Consider the following 21,027-nt stretch of genomic DNA (forward strand, 5'->3'; position numbering starts at 1 on the left):
GTCTTGTGGACTGATAGTGGCATTGAGGTCAAGGAAAGGAAATAGATTTTTAAAAATATGAGAGTGGAAGTATCAACTAAAGCCATTCTTTCACAGACCATAACAGGAAAATAGCTTTTATCTTTTTTTTTTTCAAGTTTCTATACTCCCCATTTTTAAATGAATTGAAAAATGGCTTTAAAATTACAGTTTTAATTGCTGTCAAGCATTCTCAGCCAAGAATACTCAAGGGAGTATTTATGTTTTATAAGTTGCTTCCTTTTTCCTCAGACCTCATGAATTTCTAGTGTCAAGCTGCCTTGTGAATTTATTACAACTTGATATTTCACTGCAGCTGAATTAGCTAAATACCTTCCAAAGAAAATATTAAGCAGCTAGAAATGGGCTAGATTACAGGGTTTGCAAGAAGAGCACAATGTAATGTTTAGTTCAGTACTAGGTCTTTTAAAACTATCAGTCTCATTACAGAATGTTGGGGGGAACTTTTTATTAGTATTTGAAAATGGGAATTGATAACCAGATTTTTGAAATTTTGTGTGATTGTTGCATATTAATGTATTCTTGTGGGAAGCTGTTGTGGAGTTTGGAGTTTTTCTTCTTGGTAAGGCTCAGTAGAAGAGACCATTTTTAAGGAAACCTATTTATTTAAAGGTTATATTTAGTGCTTTCTAAAATTAAGAATATTTCTGTAAATAGTTGTCAGCCTTGGCCGTTTAGAGTCGTTTACCTTCGGTGATCAAATCAGACTTGAATTTGATTCCTCAAAAACTGAGTCTTCAAAACTATTCTTGTAATCAGTGGCATCTTAACATTGTTTATATTGAGGGGCACCTGGGTGGCTCAGTCGGTTGAGCAACCGACTTCAGCTCAGGTCATGATCGCATGGTTTGTGAGTTCGAGCCCCACGTCGGGCTCTGCTGACAGCTCAGAGTCTGGAGCCTGCTTCGGATTCAGTGTCTCCCTCTCTCTCTGCCCCTCCCCACTCATGCTCTGTCTTTCTCTGTCTCAGAAATAAATACACATAAAAAAAATTGTTTATATTGTATGTGAGTTTATTTTAGGTAAGAGCCTATTGTTTGAATGCATGTCTCAAATATCAGAAAAGTTGTGATCATTTATTGTAAACTTCTCTTTTTCTAAGGTATCGCCAACTAAAACAGCAGTGGGAGATGAAAACTGAGGAGGCAGATTTATTACAAACCAAGCTCCAGCAAAGCTCCTATCACAAGCAACAAGAAGAATTAGATGCCCTTAAAAAAACCATTGGTAAGATAAAAACATTCTGTGCTTCCTCTGTTTATACTGATAACCTTACTTTAGATATTTAGATCTTTATTATATATTTATTTGAATTAGTTACCTTAAATATTTTAATTATTAGATACTATTATTATATTGCCAAGTTCTGCCCATTTGGAGCAGTATACATTTCCACCAGTGGCATATGAAAGTTGTCAGTTCTCTAAATCCTTTCTTTTCTAGAAAGTCTTTAAAATATCTCCAATGTGATTGTTAGAAAGAGGTAGCACATTACTGTTTTCACCTGCAGATATTGCAGGGGAAGCCTAGAATCTATTTGATCTGTTCCTCAGACCTTTTGGTTTCTACTTCTGTGAATATTCTTCTTTCAACCATTTTTCCTATTGACTTGCTTATGGTTTGTTTCTATTGTTCTCATACTTAAGAGTTACGATTTCTTATAGATTATCTGCATTATGAATATCTTTTGGTTTATGTGCTTGTCTTTTAATTTTGTTCATAGTATTTTTGTTAAACAGAAACTTTTAATGTTTAATTCAATTTATAGCTGCTTCTACAGAACCCTCATTTTAAGAACTTGTCTTACACTTTTAATTAGAATTTAATTGTATATGGTAGTTTTAGTTTTTCTCATTCCATAGGACAATATCCACCTACCTATTACCCACTAATATTTTCTTTCCTTTTTATAAAATTTAAAAAATTTACCCATTTTGTTTACCCCCTACCTCTGGCAACCACCAGTCTGTTCTCTGTACTAAGATATTTTTAATTGGTTAAGATTCCACATGTAAGTGATATCATATGGTATTTATCTTTCTCTTTTTTTCATTTAGTATAATGGCTTTGAGTTCCATCCATGTTTTTGCAAATGGCAAGATCTCATTCTTTTTTTATAGCTGAGTAATATTCCATTATATATACACACACATTTTCTTTACCCATTATCCATGAGTAGATGCTTACCTAAGTTGTTTCCATATCTTGGCTATTGTAAATAATGCTGCAGTGAACATTGCGGTGTGTATATATTTTTGAGTTACTGTTTTTGTTTTCTTCAAATACCCAGGAGTAGAACTTTTACATCATATCTATTTTTATTTTTTTGTGGAACCTCCATACTGTTTAACATAGTTGCTGCAGTAATTTGCATTCCTCCCAACAGTGCATGAGGGATTCCCTTTTCTCCACATCATCTCTGACACTTGTTATTTCTTGTTTTTTTTGATAATAGCCCTTCTAACTTGTATCTATCTTATTTTGATTTTGATTTGCATTTCCCTGATGCTTAGTGATGTTGAGCATCTTTTCAAGTACTGGGTGACTATGTATCTTCTGTAGAAAAGGGTCTATTCAGATACTCTACCCGTTTTTTAATCAGACTGTTTGGCTTTTTCTTTTGAGTTGTAGGAGTTTTGTACATATTTTGGGTGTTAACCTCTCATCGATATGATTTGCAAATATTTTCTCCCATTAATTATGTTGTCTTTTCAATTTGTTGCTCTACAGAAACTTTTTAGTTTGATAATTGTCCCAGTTATTTTTGCTTTTGTTGTGTTTGCTTTTGGTGTGAAGTCCAAAAAAAATCACTGTTAAGACCAGTGTCAAGGAGTTTATCACTTATGTTTTCTTCTAGGAGTTTTATGGTTTCAGGACTTACATTCAGGTCTTTAACCTATTGAGTTAATTTTGATATGTAGTATAAGATAATGGTGCAGTTGCATTCTTTGGCATGTGGCTGTCCAGTTTTCTAAGCACCATTAATTTAAGAAACTGTTCCTTCTTCATTGTATGTTCTTGGCTCCTTTGACCATTCATGCATGGGTTTATGACAATTTATTTCTGGGCTCTGTTTTGTTCCATTGATTGGTGTGTCTTTTTTTTTATAATTTTATTTTTTTTTAATTTACATCCAAATTAGTTAGCATATAGTGCAACAATGATTTCAGGAGTAGATTCCTTAATGCCCCTACCCATCTAGCCCATCCCCCCTCCCACAACCCCTCCTGGTGTGTCTATTTTTAATGCCAATTCCATACTGTTTTGATTACTATAGCTTTGTAATATAATTTAAAATAAGGAGTGTGATGCCTCTGCCTTTGTTATTCTTAAGATGGCTTTGGCTATTCCATACAGATTTTAGGATTCGTTTGTTTCTGAAAAAATGCCATTAGAATTTTGATAGGGATTTTTAACAGATCTGTAGATTGCTTTGGATGGTATGGACATGTTAACAGTATTCTTCCAGTCCATGAGCACTGAATATCTTTCCATTTATTTGTGTCTTTTTCAGTTTGTTTTATCAATAAGTGCATTATAGCTTTATGTGTACGGTTCTTTCTACCTTCTTGGTTAAATTTATTCCTAGGTATTTTATTCTTTTTGATGTAATTATAAGTAGGATTATTTTCTTACTTTCTCTGATAGTTATTATTGTATAGAAATGCAACAGATTTTTTTACATTAATTTCATATCCTGCAACTTTACAGAATTTGTCTATTCTAACAGTTTTTTAGTGGAATCTTTAGGGTTTTCTATATATAATAGATCATCTAGAGAAAGTTTTACTCCTTTCGAATTTGGATGCCTTTCTCTATTTCTTTTTTTTTTTTTTTTTTTTTTTTCTCTTTTTGCCACATTGCTCTAAGTAGGACTTAAGGACTATGTTGAATAAAAATGGAGTCAGTCTTGACTTGTTTCTGATCTTAGAGGAAAAATTTTCAGCTTCTCACTGTAGATAGGGTATGATGTTAGCTGTGGGCTTCAGTTTTATCATAAATGGATGTTGAAATTGGTCTAAGCTCTTTCTGCACCTATTGAGAACATGCTTTTTATCCTTCATTTGGTTAATGTGGTGTAGCCCATTGGTTGCAGATGTTAAACCAGCCTTGCATCTTTGAAATAAATCTTTGAAATGTGATCATGGTGTGTCATCCTTTTAATGTATTCTTTAATTCAGCTTGCTGATACCTGTTGAAGATTTTTGTGTTTGTGTTCATCAGGGATATTAGGCAGTAACTTTTTTCCTCTGGTGTCCTCTGGTTTTGGTATCAGGGTAATGCTGGCCTTAATAGAATGAGTTTAGAAGTGTGCCCTCCTCTTCTGTGCTTTGAGAGACTGAATTCACCAGTGAAGCCATCTGGTCCTGGACTTTTGTTTGTTAAACAGAGATTTTTGATTACTGATTCCGTCTCCTTGTTAATAATTGGTCTGTTCAGATTTTCTGTTTCTCATGATTGTCTTCATAGGTTGTATATTTCTGGGAATTATTGTTTCTTCTAGGTTGTCCAATTTGTTGGCATATAATTGTTTATAATACTCTCTTGGAATCCTCTGTTTCTGTGGTAGCAGTTGTCGTGTCTCCCTCGTTTTTCTGATTTTACTTGATTCCTCTCTTGTTCTTAGGCTGGCATGAGGTGTATCAATTCTTTCTGAGAAGTAGCTTTCACTTTCATTAATCTTTTCTATTATCTTTTAGTCTCTTTCATTTTACTTTTGCTCTGATCTTTATTTCCTTCCTTCTACTAACCTTGAGCTTTGTTTTTTGCTTTTTAGTTCCTTTATGTGTCAGGTTTTTTGAGATTTTTCTCCTTCCTTGATGGAGGCAGCACTATAAACTTCACTCTTAGAACTGCATTTGCTGCATCCCATTAAGTTTTGGTATGTTGTATTTCCATGTTAATTTGTTTTAAGGTACTTTTTAAATTTTTTCTTTGATTTTTATTTGCAGTGATATTGTGCACTGAAAAGTAGCATAGAATATTATGTAGTTAATGGTCTCCAGGGTTGTATTTGTATCTGCATTCTAACACAGTGTATGGCAATTGTGACACTAATCTACTCATTTTATCTTGCTTTTTTTCCTGTACAAATTAGAGCTAAATAGGCAAAGAATACAATGTAAGTTTGTTTATGAAATTAAGCTTTTTGTCCACTAAGTAAAGGAGAAATACCATAGTTATACTCTTGTTCTGGCTTAGGAAGCATATTACAAGTATATTAAAAGGTGGTCTGTGATCTTTTTAGTAAGTTAAGGATAAAATTTGTTAGTTTCATAGGCTGGGAAATAATTTCCTCATAGTCTTTAGATAATTCAAGTGTGGTTCTTAGGCAGGGTTTATGTTTCAACGTAGCATTTCTGGAATAAGGTTGGAACAGTTTTTTTTTAATTTTAGCCTAAATTCTTTAGATCATATCTTCTTTTAAAAGGTGAATTCATAAGGCACTCATAAACCATTGCCTATAACTGCTAATAGTTCAAGGACCTCATTTAGCTACATTTACCTGCTTTATGATGCAGAGGAAAGTGAGGAGACTTTAAAAAACACCAAAGAAATTCAGAAAAAAGCAGAAGAAAAATATGAAGTATTGGAGAATAAAATGAAAAATGCAGAAGCTGAAAGAGAGAGAGAACTGAAGGATGCTCAGAAAAAACTGGATTTTGCCAAAACAAAAGCAGATGCTTCTAGCAAGAAAATGAAAGAAAAACAACAGGTAATACCTTTCTTGAAATGGAACCAATCTTTAACATCAGTATAGAGCTGAAGGTGGTAGAGCATCTTGGGTTAGCCTCACTCATCAGTGTTCATCACAAAATCTAAAAGTACAGTATGCTTCTTTAGGAAATAATTATGCGTCGTATGAGTCAAATTAAAACATTCCTCTCTGAAAACCCTGTAATGGAGTGTCATAATGGTAAGGATAGGTTGCATTGTCTTTCTAATTTTAGAGAAAGAGCAAAATTGCCTTTTGGTAAATGCTGCACTTAAGAGTAGACCAAAGCTTATGTCATGCGGTGGAGGTATGTCCTATCAGCTCCAAGTGTTGACATTTCTATTAGGTGATCATCTATGAATGGATCCTGTGAAAGATTGATATATGACAAAGCATGTTATATTTACAAAGTACCATTCAGTTGTAGACTGGTGATACCTGATTTTATCTTTTGATAGTGCCACAGATGGAACTTGAACCTAGCCTTTTCTGCCTCCAAAGGCTTTGTTCTACATCACTTTTCTATATGATTCTATTTAAATCTGCTTTTCTTCATATTCTGTCACTAAATAGCTGCACAAAGTATTTTCTAACAAACTAAAGGCTATAGAGGGAAAGAAGAAAATTGAGCAGCTGGGTTTTTTTGACATTTAAAAAAGGCTTTTCCTTTGCTAATTTATCTGTTACATAGAATTCTAGATTGTTTTTCCCTGTAGGAATAACAAAATAAACAGTTTATGCCCAGTTCTTTGAACCTGTAAAAACTGTACATACATTTGTAATGTTTAACTGAAGGAAAATAAATTTCCTTTCTCCTCCCTTCTTCTGGAGAAGCAGCTTACATGTGTTTTGGTAGTTGAATAAGCTGTGGGTGTTACTTGCATTGGAATCTTAATAATTTTGTTGACATGTATCTGTTTTTCAGTAGTTAATAGTCTGTTGAATGTCTGAATAACATTCTTTTAGGAAGTTGAAGCTATCACTCTGGAGCTGGAAGAGCTCAAGAGAGAGCATGCATCCTATAAACAACAGCTTGAAGCTGTAAATGAAGCTATCAAATCCTATGAAGGTCAGATTGAAGTAATGGCAGCTGAGGTGGCTAAAAATAAGGTACTTACCGTGCTGGAGAAATTACAAATGTTAATCCACTTATGAAATGTTGGCTTGAAGATGTTTGACTTTAGAAGTCTTGATCTCTTCATTGTTTACTTATTGAGAGAGAGAAAGAGCATGAGTGGGGGAGGGGCAGAGAGTGAGAATCTCAAGCAGAGTCCGATGTGGGGCTCAAACTCACAAACCGAGATCATGACCTGAGCCGAAATGAAGAGTCGGACGCTTAACCGGCTGAACCACCCAGGTGCCCCTCTTCATTCTTGTCTTGATGAGAGGCAAAAATGATGATTCCTGATCCAGAAAGAGTCCTGAAATAATATTACTAATTGTTTTAATCTGGGTCTACTCAGAAGACGAAAACTACACAGTAATTTGAACAGGCAGAGTTTAAATAAAAAATTTAACTACAGTAGGAGTTTGGAATGATAAGGGATGATCACTAAAGAATAAAGAGAATTCTAAATTATATAGGAACAGCCCTTACAGGGAATAGCCACTACCACCCTTAGGGCTGAGGGAGTGCACCCATGGAAGGAACAAATTGGAAAAGAGCCATAGCAACTATAGGCTGAAAACCAGATCTAGTTGAAGATGTAACTGTGGCCCCCTGGTTGTGAAGTTTGCTGGAGTGCCATGGATAGTCATCCATAGGGAAGTGCCACATGGGATGTAGGGGAAATTAGCCCATGTGAACATGTTGCAAAGCCCTGTTCCCCTCTCCCCATCTGCTGGATGCCAGGGAAGCCATGTAGGTTGCTGGCCCTTGCACATGACAAACTTGCCTTTGAGAAAAGCACACCAGAACTGGGAAGTAAAGCCTCTTCTTTCTACAGTTTCCTTACAGCATCCTTTACTGTTGAGGCTGACTATAGTTGCAGCTGGTTGGGGAGAAATGTTCTATCAGAAGCAGGGAGTGAAGGATGGATTTAGGACTGAGGGTATTTCAAATGTTATGAAGACATTCTGTCACCTGCAAATTCATACTGTGGTATATCTTTATTAGAGATTGTCCCTAATGAATATTGGAAATTCTCTTGCCCCTTTCTTTGATTTTGTCTTTGAATTGCTTTGTTTCATATTGAGGTATAATTGATCTATATTAATTTCAAGTATACAACATAAGGATTTGTTATTTGTATATGTTGCAAAAAGACCAAGCCATAAATCTAGTTAATCCCTCACCACACAGTTACAAATATTTTTTGTGATGTGAACTTTAAAGATCTACTGTCTCAGCAACTTTTAAATATACAGTACCACTGACTACACTCATCATGTTTTTTAAGTTTTGTTTCGTGTTGCTAATTGATACCGTTTGTAACTAACATTGATTTTTATGTTAACTGAATGTAATAGCTTTCAACAGGGTAGTTCCATTCAGTTTTCAGTGTGGTATTTTTGTCTTGTTTGTGTCCTCTACATGCTTTTATGTTTTCCTTTGATATGATTGTTGTAATTGTTGTAGCCTATGGTGTTTTTGGAAAGTAGGTCTTTCCTCTTGATTCTCTTCATGGATAAATTAAAGTTTTTTGTTTTTAACCCATTATTTATCAAATCAATAGAACAGTTTTTAACTACTTTTTTTTGAAGTTAAGATCAAAATGCTTTTCAGCTTTGTGTTCTGTGTTACTGATTAAATTTTTTAGTTTCTGTTCAGTTTTTATTTTGCCTCCAAAGTAAATTTTAGTTTTTAAAAATATTTTTAGTTCCCTTCTGATTTGTTGTCTTAATCTCATTTTTCCCGTGCATATTTTTGCTGTCTTTCATGGACATCATGTTGTAGAATTTTAAAAGTTAGATATGTTTTTAAAGATAATTGTGAAAATAAATAAGCTACTCCTTTCCTGATCTAAATAAAGTCCGAACATGTACATACTTCCATTTCTCTTTATGGAGAAGTATAAAATAGATCACTTGGTTGTTAAAGGTTGTTTTTTTGGGCTCTGCATTCTAAATTGTTTCCTTTGCAGATAAGAATATCAAAGGAAACTCCCAGGGAACTAAGAAAAGAAACTACCTACTAATTAGACAAACAAAACTAAAATTTCATTTCTGTTCAATCTTAAGTAACAGATTTCCTATCATTGTAAAAAAAAGGTTAAAACAGTGAAAATTGCATTGCAGTTTTTAACCTGTAGGCATGAGAGAATCTTCTTCATAAACACTTTTTTTTTTTTTTTAAAGATACAGTGTTAGTTAATAAACTTCTATTTCCCTTTGGTTAATATCTTAAGCAGAGTATTTTTCAGTTTCTCTTCACAGGTTTCAAAAAGCTAAAATATCTTCAGGTTTTTATATGAATGTCATGTTTTATTTTCTTTCCTCAAGAGACCTCTGATGACACAGATTAAACATTATAGGGAAATTAAGGCACTTTGAGTACCCTAACCATAACATCAGGTTATTCTTTGTTGCTCATCTTGTTTCCTAATGAGCATGCTAAAAACATTCCTAAATTTTTCCTTGTGGTTTGCATCATGAAGATCCATTCTTCCTCAGAAACTTAAAGCAGGTTGTCCTACTTTGGTTTTCCCCCTACCTAAATATGGGTTGAACTAGGTTTTTTTGGTTTAGATATTTGTGTGAGTTCTTTCAAGATTTGGGTGAAGCAATGGGATTTGCAGGGCAGGTTGGTGATAGACTGAATTGCAGTTACAATTACCACTTCTGACATTGAGTAGCTCCAACCTTGGGAGGTAGGGGGATATTCAAAGTCAAGCAAGAAAGTTTTTCTTTGTGCCACAAATCTATTTATTGAAAAAAGTTTCTTGTATTTTTCTGTTTTGACCCTTGTGCTAGAACCAAACATTATGACCTTCTGTTGCACCGGTAAATATGGCTTATATCTACAAAGGGAAGAGCAGAAAACGCGGCCTACATCCTTCCCTTCCTGATAAATGACATGTGGGGATCTGGCATAGTATCTTCTTGTTAACTACCCAGAAATGCCACTTTACTGAGACCTCACAAGTCAGTTTCCTGTAGTTCACTGTATCCCCAGAAACTTTGTTGCTTCCAGCACGAACACTGTATCCCATCTTTTTTCTAGTGATAGAACAAGTTTTCTCCTGTATGCAAATTAATTAGTCATTTTAATGGGGATATACAATGTAGAGGGTTAGGTGACCATCTGCCTGTAATCACATTGCCATCTTGCCCAGACGCTTTTTAGATGATCTTTTAATAAACTAAAAATATGCCCACATTACTTTGCTATATATCATCTTCTGTTTGTTCCAGGAGTCCGTAAATAAAGCTCAAGAAGAGGTGACCAAGCAAAAAGAAGTGATAACAGCCCAAGACAATGTAATTAAAGCTAAATATGCTGAAGTTGCAACACACAAGGAACAAAACAATGATTCTCAGCTTAAAATTAAGGAACTGGACCACAACATCAGCAAACATAAACGGGAAGCTGAAGATGCTGCTGCAAAGGCACGTTTGTGTTGTTTATTTCTACCCGTAATCAGATTTTTGCTTCTGAGTTGTTGAGATATTCTGGTAAACTGCTCAATGGAGAATTCAGTATAAATGGCAGAAATGCGGTATAACAGAATGTTGAGGCTTACTGCTATTTTAATGGCTTCTCAGCAATGCTTATTTTTACCACCTGGCATAAATCTTTCTAAATTTCAGGTATTTATTCCTATGTATAAGATGTTTCAGTGGTCTCCCATAGAACTAACCATTTTTTAATCCCCAGATATTCAGATTAATATATTAGTTGTGATTATATATTTTGTTGCCTGTGAGTTTTCAATTTATTTTGAAATAAGGTAAACGATATATATTTATAGGCAACTTCCAAAACCAGGACTTAATTGGCTTCCAGATGTCCTTAAGAGGATCAGTATAGTCAATTTTGCAGCCTCATCTGAAATCTGATGTTTTGCTAGCAGCTGTCTTTTTTGAAGTTATCTCAGTTTTTTGTTCACTCCTGAAAGTTTCTTTCTGGGGCACCTGGGTGACTCGGTCGGTTAAGCATCTGACTCTTGGTTTCCTCTCAGGTCATGATCTCACAGTTCATGAGTTCGAGCCCCACATCGGGCTCTCTGCTGACAATGGGGAGTCTGCTTAGGATTCTCTTTCACCACCTCTCTCTATCCCTCCCATCCCCCTCAAAAATAAGTAAACATTAAAGAGAATACATGCTTTTGCAGAAATTCGCTGCTTGGTTAAGAGGCTGCACTCATGAAATCTTAGTAATTTGCCCATCATGTTTTCTTACGAGTGTGTAACCGTTTGATGCCTTTTAAATCTTGTTTAGCATCTTAAAAGTATAAGAGATTTAACTTCAAAAAAGTCAGAACATACAAAATAGTCACCCCACCCTCTGAAAGAGCCCTGTGTGCCTGTTCAGGCTCACACTTAAAGAAAATATTTTTTCATAGCCACATCACTAATTTCCTAATATATTTTTGTATTGATTTTCCATTAGCCTGGTAGCCTAGTATTAGTGGATTCACTGAAATGTTACCAATGTTAATATTACTGTTAATAGGTTTTTGGTAATTGAAAGTGCTAGTAGTGGTGATTGCTAGGGGATTTTATTTACGGTTAAGGTGAAAAGGAGAGTTAAAAGTGGAACTGCTAAAAAGTCCAGGATTCTTTGAAGTCTATAGTTTGTCAAATATTAATTACATACCAACTAGTATCAGATAGTAGTAGGCCAGGCACTAATGATAAGGATGAGCAACATGTACCCAGAATGCTTTCATTGACCCTATGGATCAGCAGGGAAGGTAGATTGGAAATGATCATCTTTGGAGCCTGGAGGTGAGACCGTTCCCCTGGAATTAATGAGGATAAACAGACTGGCAAGGATTAGACTCTATCAGTCAGAACCAACCTTGAACAATTTTAGTAGAAGAAAGTCTTCTTTAAGCACTATAATCTAAAATTTTTTTTTAACTCTTTTTACCATATAAAGAAATACATTACTGTGCCTTGTCAAAAGAGGGTGACTAGGCAATGGAGTCAAAGTTTAGAGCAGCTTTTTATTTACCTAGTATATTTTAGAATTATAATCAGTCAGGGGCACCTGGGTGGCTCAGTCAGTTGAGCTTCCGACTTCGGCTCAGGTCATGATCTCACAGTCTGTGAGTTCGAGCCCCGCGTCAGGCTCTGTGCTGACAGCTCAGAGCCTGGAGCCTGCTTCAGATTCTGTGTCTCCCTCTCTCTCTGACCCTCCCCCGTTCATGCTCTGTCTCTGTCTCAAAAATAAAATAAAACATTAAAAATTTTAAAGAGAGAATTATAATCAGTCGGAATTAGGCTTCCACAAATTTACCAAATCTATGACTTAAGTATTCTTATGAGAATTTTAATTTTCACAAATTATTTTTGAAGCAATAGATTGAGTTTGGTAAAATCTGAAGGAGGCTTATCTTATATTCATTCTAATGGAAATGATTTACATGTATAAATTTCTCTGAGCTAGCTTTTCTTTTAATGCTTAAGTAATCTTTTTCCTATACAATTTTTTTAACCTATTCTCTAGGTAAAAATATTCATACTTAACAGTAACAGTGAACCTCATTTTTGCAGATGAGTCATTGTGGGGTTTTCTCCTAAATACTTAAAATTAGTAAACATTTAAGAAACTAGTTTTTGTTTTTGTTTTTTAATTTTTTTTTTAATGTTTATTTATTTTTGAGACAGAGAGAGACAGAGCATGAATAGGGGAGGGGCAGAGAGAGAGGGAGACACAGAATCTGAAACAGGCTCCAGGCTCCGAGCGGTCAGCACAGAGCCCGACGTGGGGCTCGAACTCACAGACCGTGAGATCATGACCTGAGCCGAAGTCAGACACTTAACTGACCGAGCCACCCAGGTGCCCCAGAAACTAGTTTTTAAATGTCGGTTTGTAAACAATGATAGATCCCTCCATTATCCTCCGTGGCTAGGTCTCCAAAATGTTGAAGGACTATGACTGGATTAATGCAGAGAAACACCTCTTTGGGCAACCTAATAGTGCCTATGATTTCAAAACCAACAACCCAAAAGAAGCTGGTCAGAGACTTCAGAAGTTGCAAGAAATGAAGGAGAAACTAGGAAGAAATGTCAACATGAGAGCTATGAATGTACTGACAGAAGCTGAAGAGCGGGTAAGTCCTTTTCCTTGGACTCTCTGGCCTCCTTAGGGAGTAGCACTAATAGCTCTCTGTGACCCTTGTGGCAATTACTAGAGTCAATCTTTGGCTTGATACTCTTGATACTGGATTTGTTTTCTTGTTCTCCCTTTTCAGTTCTCTCTTACTTGTTTTTGCATCAATATTTATATAGTCTATTGTCCCTTGAAAAGCTTTTCTACTGGCTTTGCCCAGAATACCATCTATCCTTCTCTTATTCTTGGTATAAATAAGAACATTTTTTCATGATTACTCCTCCCATTTCTATAATTTCTTTCAGTTGCCTTGAAAAGGCCTTGAAAAATAAGGCTACTCTGCTGTCTGCCTCCTTACCAGTCGTTCCATAAATACGGTGTTCCTTTTGATTCTAGGGTATACTAGAACCATTACATAAGTAATGACTAAAATTGTTATATGCATAACCACTCCTTTCCTAATCTGTAAATCCAGCACCACCTTCTGTGTTAATGTTCACTTATGCAATAATGTTATCATCTCCCCAACCCTGACAGAACTTTGAATCCGCTGTGTCACTAGAAAAATCCACAGGGAAAAGCAATCCATATTCTCAACAGCTCCGGAGGAGATAGCAGTCTAATTTTATATAATGCCCTATACTTTATTTTTTCTAAGATTCTGTTTGAATTTGTATCAGGAGAGTTATGAGAACTCTCTAAAAGTGGCAATACTTATGAGCTCCATTACTTCTAAAAAGTTTTGCTGTACTGGGTTTTTTTAAATTGTTATTGACATTACTATCTACAAAGAACCTGTATTATGTTAGATACCAAACAGGCTAATAATGCCCGTGTTGTGATCTCTCTATAAATGTTCCCGCTGGTTTTTATTTCTCCATTAAAGCTTTGCAATATATGTTTTGTGGAAGAAAATCTTTGGTCTGAATTTGAACTGTGTATTGTGAAACTTGTTCACTTGTTTGCTTTTATTAGATAATAATAATTGGGTCTTTTTTTTAAAAAAATTCACCAACTCGCTTTCTTACCCAAAGGGAAGGGTCTATTGTTGATAAGCAAGATGGCCTTTTTTTTTTTTTTAATGTTTATTTATTTGAGAGAGTGAGAGAGCATGGGGAAGGGGCAGAGAGCAGGAGACAGAATTGTAAGCAGGCTCCTCACTGTCAGCGCAGAGCCTGATATGGGGCTCGAACTCAAAAACTGTGAGATCATGACCTGAGCTGAAATCAAGAGTTCGATGCTTAATCGTCTGAGCCACCCAGGTGACCCTTGTTTTGTTTTGTTGTATTTTGTGTCTGTACACATAAGAAATTGAATTATGCAAGGAATAAGAGAAAAATGTAGAGCAGGTTTTAGGAGCTTTGCTATAAAGGAGAGAGACAGCAAGGAAGCTAACAGGACTGGTTACAATTTAAGGGAGAATTTGAAGACTCCTTGAAATGTGAGGCTTTGAGGAGAAATGAGTTAAGATTTTCATAAAGTTCTGTTGCTACTTACGGTGTAATTCTCCCTTTGCAGCCTCCTTTAAATTTTTTTCAGTGAGTTTCTACATTAACCAGGAAAAGCCCATTCTGAAGATGTGATGTTTGAGCTGAAACTTGAAGCACCAATTATGTCGTATACAGAAAAAGAGCATTCAGGGAAGAGAGAACAATGCAAGGGCTATAAGGCTATATAATGAGCTTCTTATGTTCAAGGAACTGAAAAAAGACCACATGGCTGGCCCCTGGGGAGGATTGGGATGTCAAAAAGTCAGAGATAAATAAGGGCCCAATTATGTAGGACTTGGACATCATGGTGAAGAACTGAAACTTTGTGTTACTGCTAAGACTGACCTCAAGAAGAAAGCATGCAGGGCTACTTTTGAGTTTACATACATTTTCCTTTTTGCCTTGACTACTAGAAGGATATGAGAATATCAGTATCAAAGTACCCCAGGAGCTTGTCCTATAAATTCTTAATTACAGCAGCTAAATTTTACATATAGGCGATATATTTACCTTTATCATAATTTGGTTCACGTTATGACTCTTAATGCAGTGTATCTTTCTGGTAAACAGAAGTGTATATATTCTACATACAAACTAAACCTCTATTCCTGACTGAATTCTAGAATAGAAAATTTTACATTTTTTCAATTAAGCATGCTTTTTATCTTACCAGTATAATGACTTGATGAAGAAGAAGAGAATTGTAGAAAATGATAAATCCAAAATCCTTGCAACTATAGAAGACCTTGACCAGAAGAAAAACCAAGCCCTAAATATTGCGTGGCAAAAGGTATTTGAACCCAAAATATTATCATTTATTCTTTGTGAGGCAAAGATGAAGAATACTGTCAATAGATTTATACTCTGAGATGAATTTGAAATGGCTGATTTGTGTTTGAATGAGGCACACGCCTTAATTAAAACCTCCTGACTTTTAAATGCATTTTGTACTTTTGGACTTGAGTACTACTGATAATGCAAAGCTAAGTTTGTGTCACTACATCATAGTCTCACAGTCTACTTCTCTGGTCCTTAAGTTGTATTAAATTTCTGACTTTCTAGATTTCTTTATTTTTCATTCTTACCTTGTTTCCAGGTCTGTGTTACCTTTAAGGGAGATGCTATTTGTCTGAAACCTTGGAGTCTGTCCAATATGTGCCATACCCCACTCCCTCTGCTTGAAGCTGGAAGCAAGCTCGGTTTTGCACTGGGAAAGCTCTGATTGTTGGAAACTTCCCAATGATCCGTTTTGTTCTAACTTCCTTGGTTTTTCTTACCCAGACTCAACAGAGTTCAAATATTTATTATCAGGACATTTTTCTAACAAGATTGGCATATTCCTTACCACTTACAAGTTATTCATGGCATTTCAGAATTCATTATTAAGAATTGTGTAGATTTCTGGCAGATCATTTTGTACATGTTATTAGTTAACACATATGAAGCAGATACTCTGTTTTCTCTTAAAACAATTCCATAACTGATAGTTAACCATCCATATTTTATAGATGAAGAAATCAAAGCTTAGAAAGGTTAAATCGATCCTTAACAGGATACTAGCCAACCAGATCCAACAATACATTAAAAGAATTATCCACCACGACCAAGTGGGATTTATACCTGGGATGCAGGACTGGTTCAATATCCACAAAACAATCAGAATGATACATCACATCAATTAAAGAAAGGACAAGAACCACATGATCCTCTCAATAGATGCAGAAAAAAACATTTGTCATAACACAGCATCCTTTCTTGATAAAAACCCTCAAGAAAGTAGGGATAGAAGGATCATATTTCAAGATCATGAAAGTCATATATGAAAGACCCACCCCACCCCATCCTCAATGGGGAAAAACTGAGAGCTTTACCCCTAAGGTCAGGCACATGACAGGGATGTCCACTCTCGCCACTGTTATCCAACCTAGCATTGGAAGTCCTTGCCTCAACAATCAGATAACAAAGAAATAAAAGGCATCCATATCAGTAAGGAGGAAGTCTAGCTTTCACTCTTTGATACTCTATATGGAAACATGATACTCTACATGGAAAACCCAAAAGATTCCACAAAAAACTGCTATAACTGATCCATGAGTTCAGCAAAGTCACACGATATAAAATCAGTGCAAAGAAATCGGTATAGGTTGCATTCCTGTACACCAGTAATGAAGCAACAGAAAGAGAAGTCAAGGAATCGATCTCATTTACAGTTGCACAAAAAACCATAAACTACTGAGGAAAAAAACTTAACCAAAGAGGTGAAAAATCTGTGCACTGGAAACTATAGAAAGCCTATGAAAGAAATTGAAGAAGATACAAAAAAATGGAAAAAGATTCCATGCCCATGGAGTGGAAGAACAAATACTGTTAAAATGCTGGTATTACCCAAATCAGTACATATTCAATACAATCCCTATCAAAACAGCACCAACATTCTTCACAGAGCTAAAACAAACAATCCTGAAATTTGTATGGAACCAGAAAAGAGCCTGAATAGCCAAAGCAATCTTGAAAAAGAAAACCAAAGCAGGAGGCATCACAATCCCGGACTTCAAGCTGTATTACAAAGCTGTAATCATCAAGATGGTATAGTACTGGCACAAAAACAGACACTCAGATTAATAGAACATAATAGATAATCCAGAAATGGACCCTCAAATGTATGGCCAACTAATCTTTGACAAAGCAGGAGAGAATGTCCAATGGAATAAAGACAGTCTCTTCAGCAAGTGGTGGTGGGAAAATTGGACAGCGACATGCAGAAGAATGAACCTGGACCACTTTATTACAGCATACACACAACTAAACTCAAAATGGATGAAAGACCTAAATGTAAAACAGGAAACCATCAAAGCCCTAGGGGAGAAAGCAGGCAAAAACCTATTTGACCTCAGCCGCAGCAACTGCTTAGTCAACACATCTCCGGAGATAAGGGAGACAAAAAGAAAACTGAGACCTCATCGAAATAAAAAGCTTCTGCACAGCAAAGGAAACAGTCAGTAAAACTAAAGGGCAGCCAACAGTGGGGGTGCTCCTGGGCAGCTCAGTCGGTTAAGCTTCAGACTTTGACTCAAGTCATGATCTCACAGTTTGTGATTTCCAACTCTGTGTCGGGCTCTGTGCTAACAGCTCAGAGCCTGGAGCCTGCTTTGGATTCTGTGTCTCCCTCTCTCTCTCTCTGCCCCTCCCCAGCTTGCGCTCTCTCTCTCTCTCTCTCTCTCTCTCTCTAAGGTGAGTAAACAGTAAAAAATAAGATAAAAGGCAACCAACACTGGGGCGCCTGGGGGGCTCAGTTGGTCAAGCGTCCAACTTCAGCTCAGGTCATGATTTCACAGTTTGTGAGTTCGAGCCCCGCATTGGGCTCTGTGCTGACCGCTCAGAGCCTGGAGGCTGCTTCGGATTCTGTGTCTCCTTCTTTCTCTGCCTCTCCCCCACTTGTGCTCTGTCTCTCAAAAATAAATGAATGTAAAAAAAAATTTTTTTTTTTTTTCCAAAAAAGGCACCAGCAGAATGGGAGAAGATACTTGCAAATGATATATCAGATAAAGGGTTAGTATCCAAAATCTACAAGGAATTTATCAAACTCCACACCTGAAAAATAATCCAGTGAAGAAATGGGCAAAACACATGAATAGACACTTCTCCACAGAAGACATCCAGATGGCCAACTGACACATGAAAAAATGCTTAATATCACTCATCATCAGGGAAATACAAATTAAAACCACAATGAGATACCACCTCACACCTGTCAGAATGGCTAAAATTAGCAACTCACACAACAACAGATGTTGGAGAAGATGCAGAGAAAGAGGATCTCTTGCACTGCTGGTGGGAATGCAAACTGGTACAGCCACTCCAGAGAACAGTATGGAGTTTCCTCAGAAAATTAAAAATAGGACTACCCTACAACCCAGCGATTGCACTACTAGGCATTTATCCAGGGGATACAGGTGTGTTGTTTCAAAGGGACACCTGCACCCCATGTTTATAGCAGCACTTTCAACAATAGCCCAAGTATGGAAAGAGCCCCAGTGTCCATGAATGGATAAAGAAGATTTGGTATACACACACACACACTGGAGTATTACTTGAAAATCAAAAAGAATGAAATCTTGCCATTTGCGACTACGTGGATAGAACTGGAGGTTATTATGCTAAGTGAAATTAGAGAAAGACAAATATATGACTTGTGAGGAATTTAAGATACAAAACAGATTAACATAAGGGAAGCAAAAATATAAAAACAGGGAGGGAGACAAACCATAAGAAACTCTTAAATATAGAGAACAAACAGGGTTGCTGGAGGAGTTGGGGGTGGGGGAATGGGCTAAATGGGTAAGGGGCATTAAGGAGGACACTTGTTGGGATGAGCACTGGGTGTTATACATAGGGGGTAAATCACTGGAATCTACTCCTGATATCATTGTACTATATGCTAATTTGGATGTAAATTTAAAAATGAATAGGTAGGTAGGTAGGAAGGCAGATAGATGAATGGATAGCTAAATGCATACATACATAGATGATCTAGCCTAAGATCAGATAGCCAGAGGTGGAAAAACTGGGATTCTCTTTTCCTAAATTAAGACCAGTTAAAATTGCCTTTAGTTGCTAACTCCTGTCACCCTTGTTGCTCTAAATTTGGGGCAGTAAGCAAAGAGGTTTAGAATTGTTTTTCACTGGATTCTCATTCAACAAAATCCCAAGTACGTTTGTTTTGTTTTAGGACAACTTTGACAGATTTCACAGTTCTTTACTTTTATTTCTGCTTCCCTAGTTGCATATGTTTGTCTCCTTTAGGATAATTCCCTATCCACTTATGTGGAAGTTTTCCTGTATCCATCCTAGCAAAAGACTCTCATTCAGAAGATTCCAAACATAGTTACTATGCTGTTTGGTACTTTAACAGTCCCATGCCTCTGGGATTTAATTGGGCACCTTGCCTCTTTTTTGCTTTTTAATTCTGTAATTATTCTGAATTCTGAAAACTTCATTTTTAGTAATGGTAGTACAATTATCCCTTTCAGTCACCTGGTTTTTAGTACCCTAGGACTTATTTTCAGTGTTCCATCTCCCTGTGGTGTTTGTGTCTTTTTAAATGGATGCATAAAGTTGGCCCCATTATTCTTGTATAAGTGTGGATATAACACTAGGTCTGAGAGGTTTTGTCTCTTGTTTTCCATGTGATTCCTGGATTAATGCAAGTACAAATCTATCCTTTAAATTGATGTTCCCCCAATTTCCAGAGTTGTCTCAAAGCAGGTAAATTTATTGAGTACTTATTATATGTCAGGGACTATTCTCATAGTAATTTTCTCACTTAATCCTCATAATAACCTATTGAGGTAATAGTGTTAGCAGTATTATATACTTCCTTCTGGCTTCTAGCATACTCAATTCACAAAGCCAGAGTATTTTCAGCACTGGCTGTGTCTTATTTTTCTATTTCCTTCTTAACCATATTAGATTTCCAGAATTTGATTGCATTTCATCTTTTATCTATCCGTGAATATAATGCATTTTCTATCTTGAATAGGGCTATATTTTGCCTATAAATAAGTTTCTCTTTTCTTCTTTGGAGGAGTTTTCACTTGGGTTCAGGGTTGAGTAGCATTCCACTGTTTTAATCCTCTCTTTAGTGTCTTTCTCCTGCCTGCCCAAAAAATTAAAGAAAAGCAAAAGAACCAAAACTGTTTATGAATACTCTGCTATCTTCATCATTCTCAAAAAAAGACAGCGGTCCTCTCCCATTGTGGTGAACCTCACTTAGCTGTAGAAATGTATCCCAGATAAAACTAAAACCTGTTTCCTCTGTGTAGGGTACTGTCCAGCATGTATTCAGTTGCTCTTAAAACTGTATTCCTTGATAAATCTGTATTCAGTAGCACTGATTTTTGGTATGTAGAGATCCTTATTACTACAAATATTCATGAACTTTTTATTTGCACTTGAATTTAGAGATTTCTCTAGAGAACATGACCGTCAGATCCTCATGGTTGTGCATGTGTATGTATACACTCTCAGATTTCCTGAACTAAGGTTATTAGTCACGTATTTGAAGACAGGTGGCCAAATTCTCAAATCAAGTGTGTATGCACAAAAATTACCCAGTTTCAAACTAAAATATTGACCCTAAGTCTCTCAGTAATCTACTGGGGCTTGATGGGATAAGCCAAACAGATTCTTTAGTCTTTTTCTGTTGGGGTCCAATCCTTTTCCTGTCTTTTGACAACTTCTTTGGCTGAGACAAAGCCTATATAAAAGTACCAGTCAACACCTTGAACAGATCTGGTTGTTTGATTTCATGACTCTTTTTTTCCTAGACTTTACCCTCATCTTAGGCTTTTTAAGGTTAGCTGATAACCACTGGCCTATCAAAGCAGTCAAATGAGAACAAGATTTAGAAGAGAATATGTTATGCCAAAAAGTTTGTTTCTGCTTCTCCAACTCCAAGCTCAGTGTCTTATACAGTTGTAGGTCTGTCAAGATTCCTACAGTATGGCTTACAAAGGTATCAAAAGTTAGAGCAGAGCTCAGTAAATTATTTCTGCAAAGGAACA

General features: G+C 36.2%; 1 protein-coding gene across 10 annotated transcripts in view; it reads left to right on the forward strand.

Annotated features, from left to right (window-relative positions):
* SMC2 (structural maintenance of chromosomes 2) overlaps positions 1-21,027 on the forward strand; it is a 67,341-nt gene that overhangs the window by 37,810 nt on the left and 8,504 nt on the right. For all 10 annotated transcript variants that reach the window (XM_030293249.2, XM_030293245.2, XM_030293243.2 and 7 more), the window contains exons 17-22: positions 1,142-1,266; positions 5,562-5,755; positions 6,722-6,865; positions 10,109-10,303; positions 12,775-12,975; positions 15,138-15,254. In XM_030293249.2, the coding sequence (XP_030149109.1) occupies positions 1,142-1,266; positions 5,562-5,755; positions 6,722-6,865; positions 10,109-10,303; positions 12,775-12,975; positions 15,138-15,254 (976 nt within the window). The remainder of the gene's footprint in view (positions 1-1,141; positions 1,267-5,561; positions 5,756-6,721; positions 6,866-10,108; positions 10,304-12,774; positions 12,976-15,137; positions 15,255-21,027) is intronic.

This window comes from Lynx canadensis, chromosome D4 (assembly GCF_007474595.2).
Source record: "Lynx canadensis isolate LIC74 chromosome D4, mLynCan4.pri.v2, whole genome shotgun sequence".
Classification (NCBI taxonomy): Eukaryota; Metazoa; Chordata; class Mammalia; order Carnivora; family Felidae; genus Lynx; species Lynx canadensis.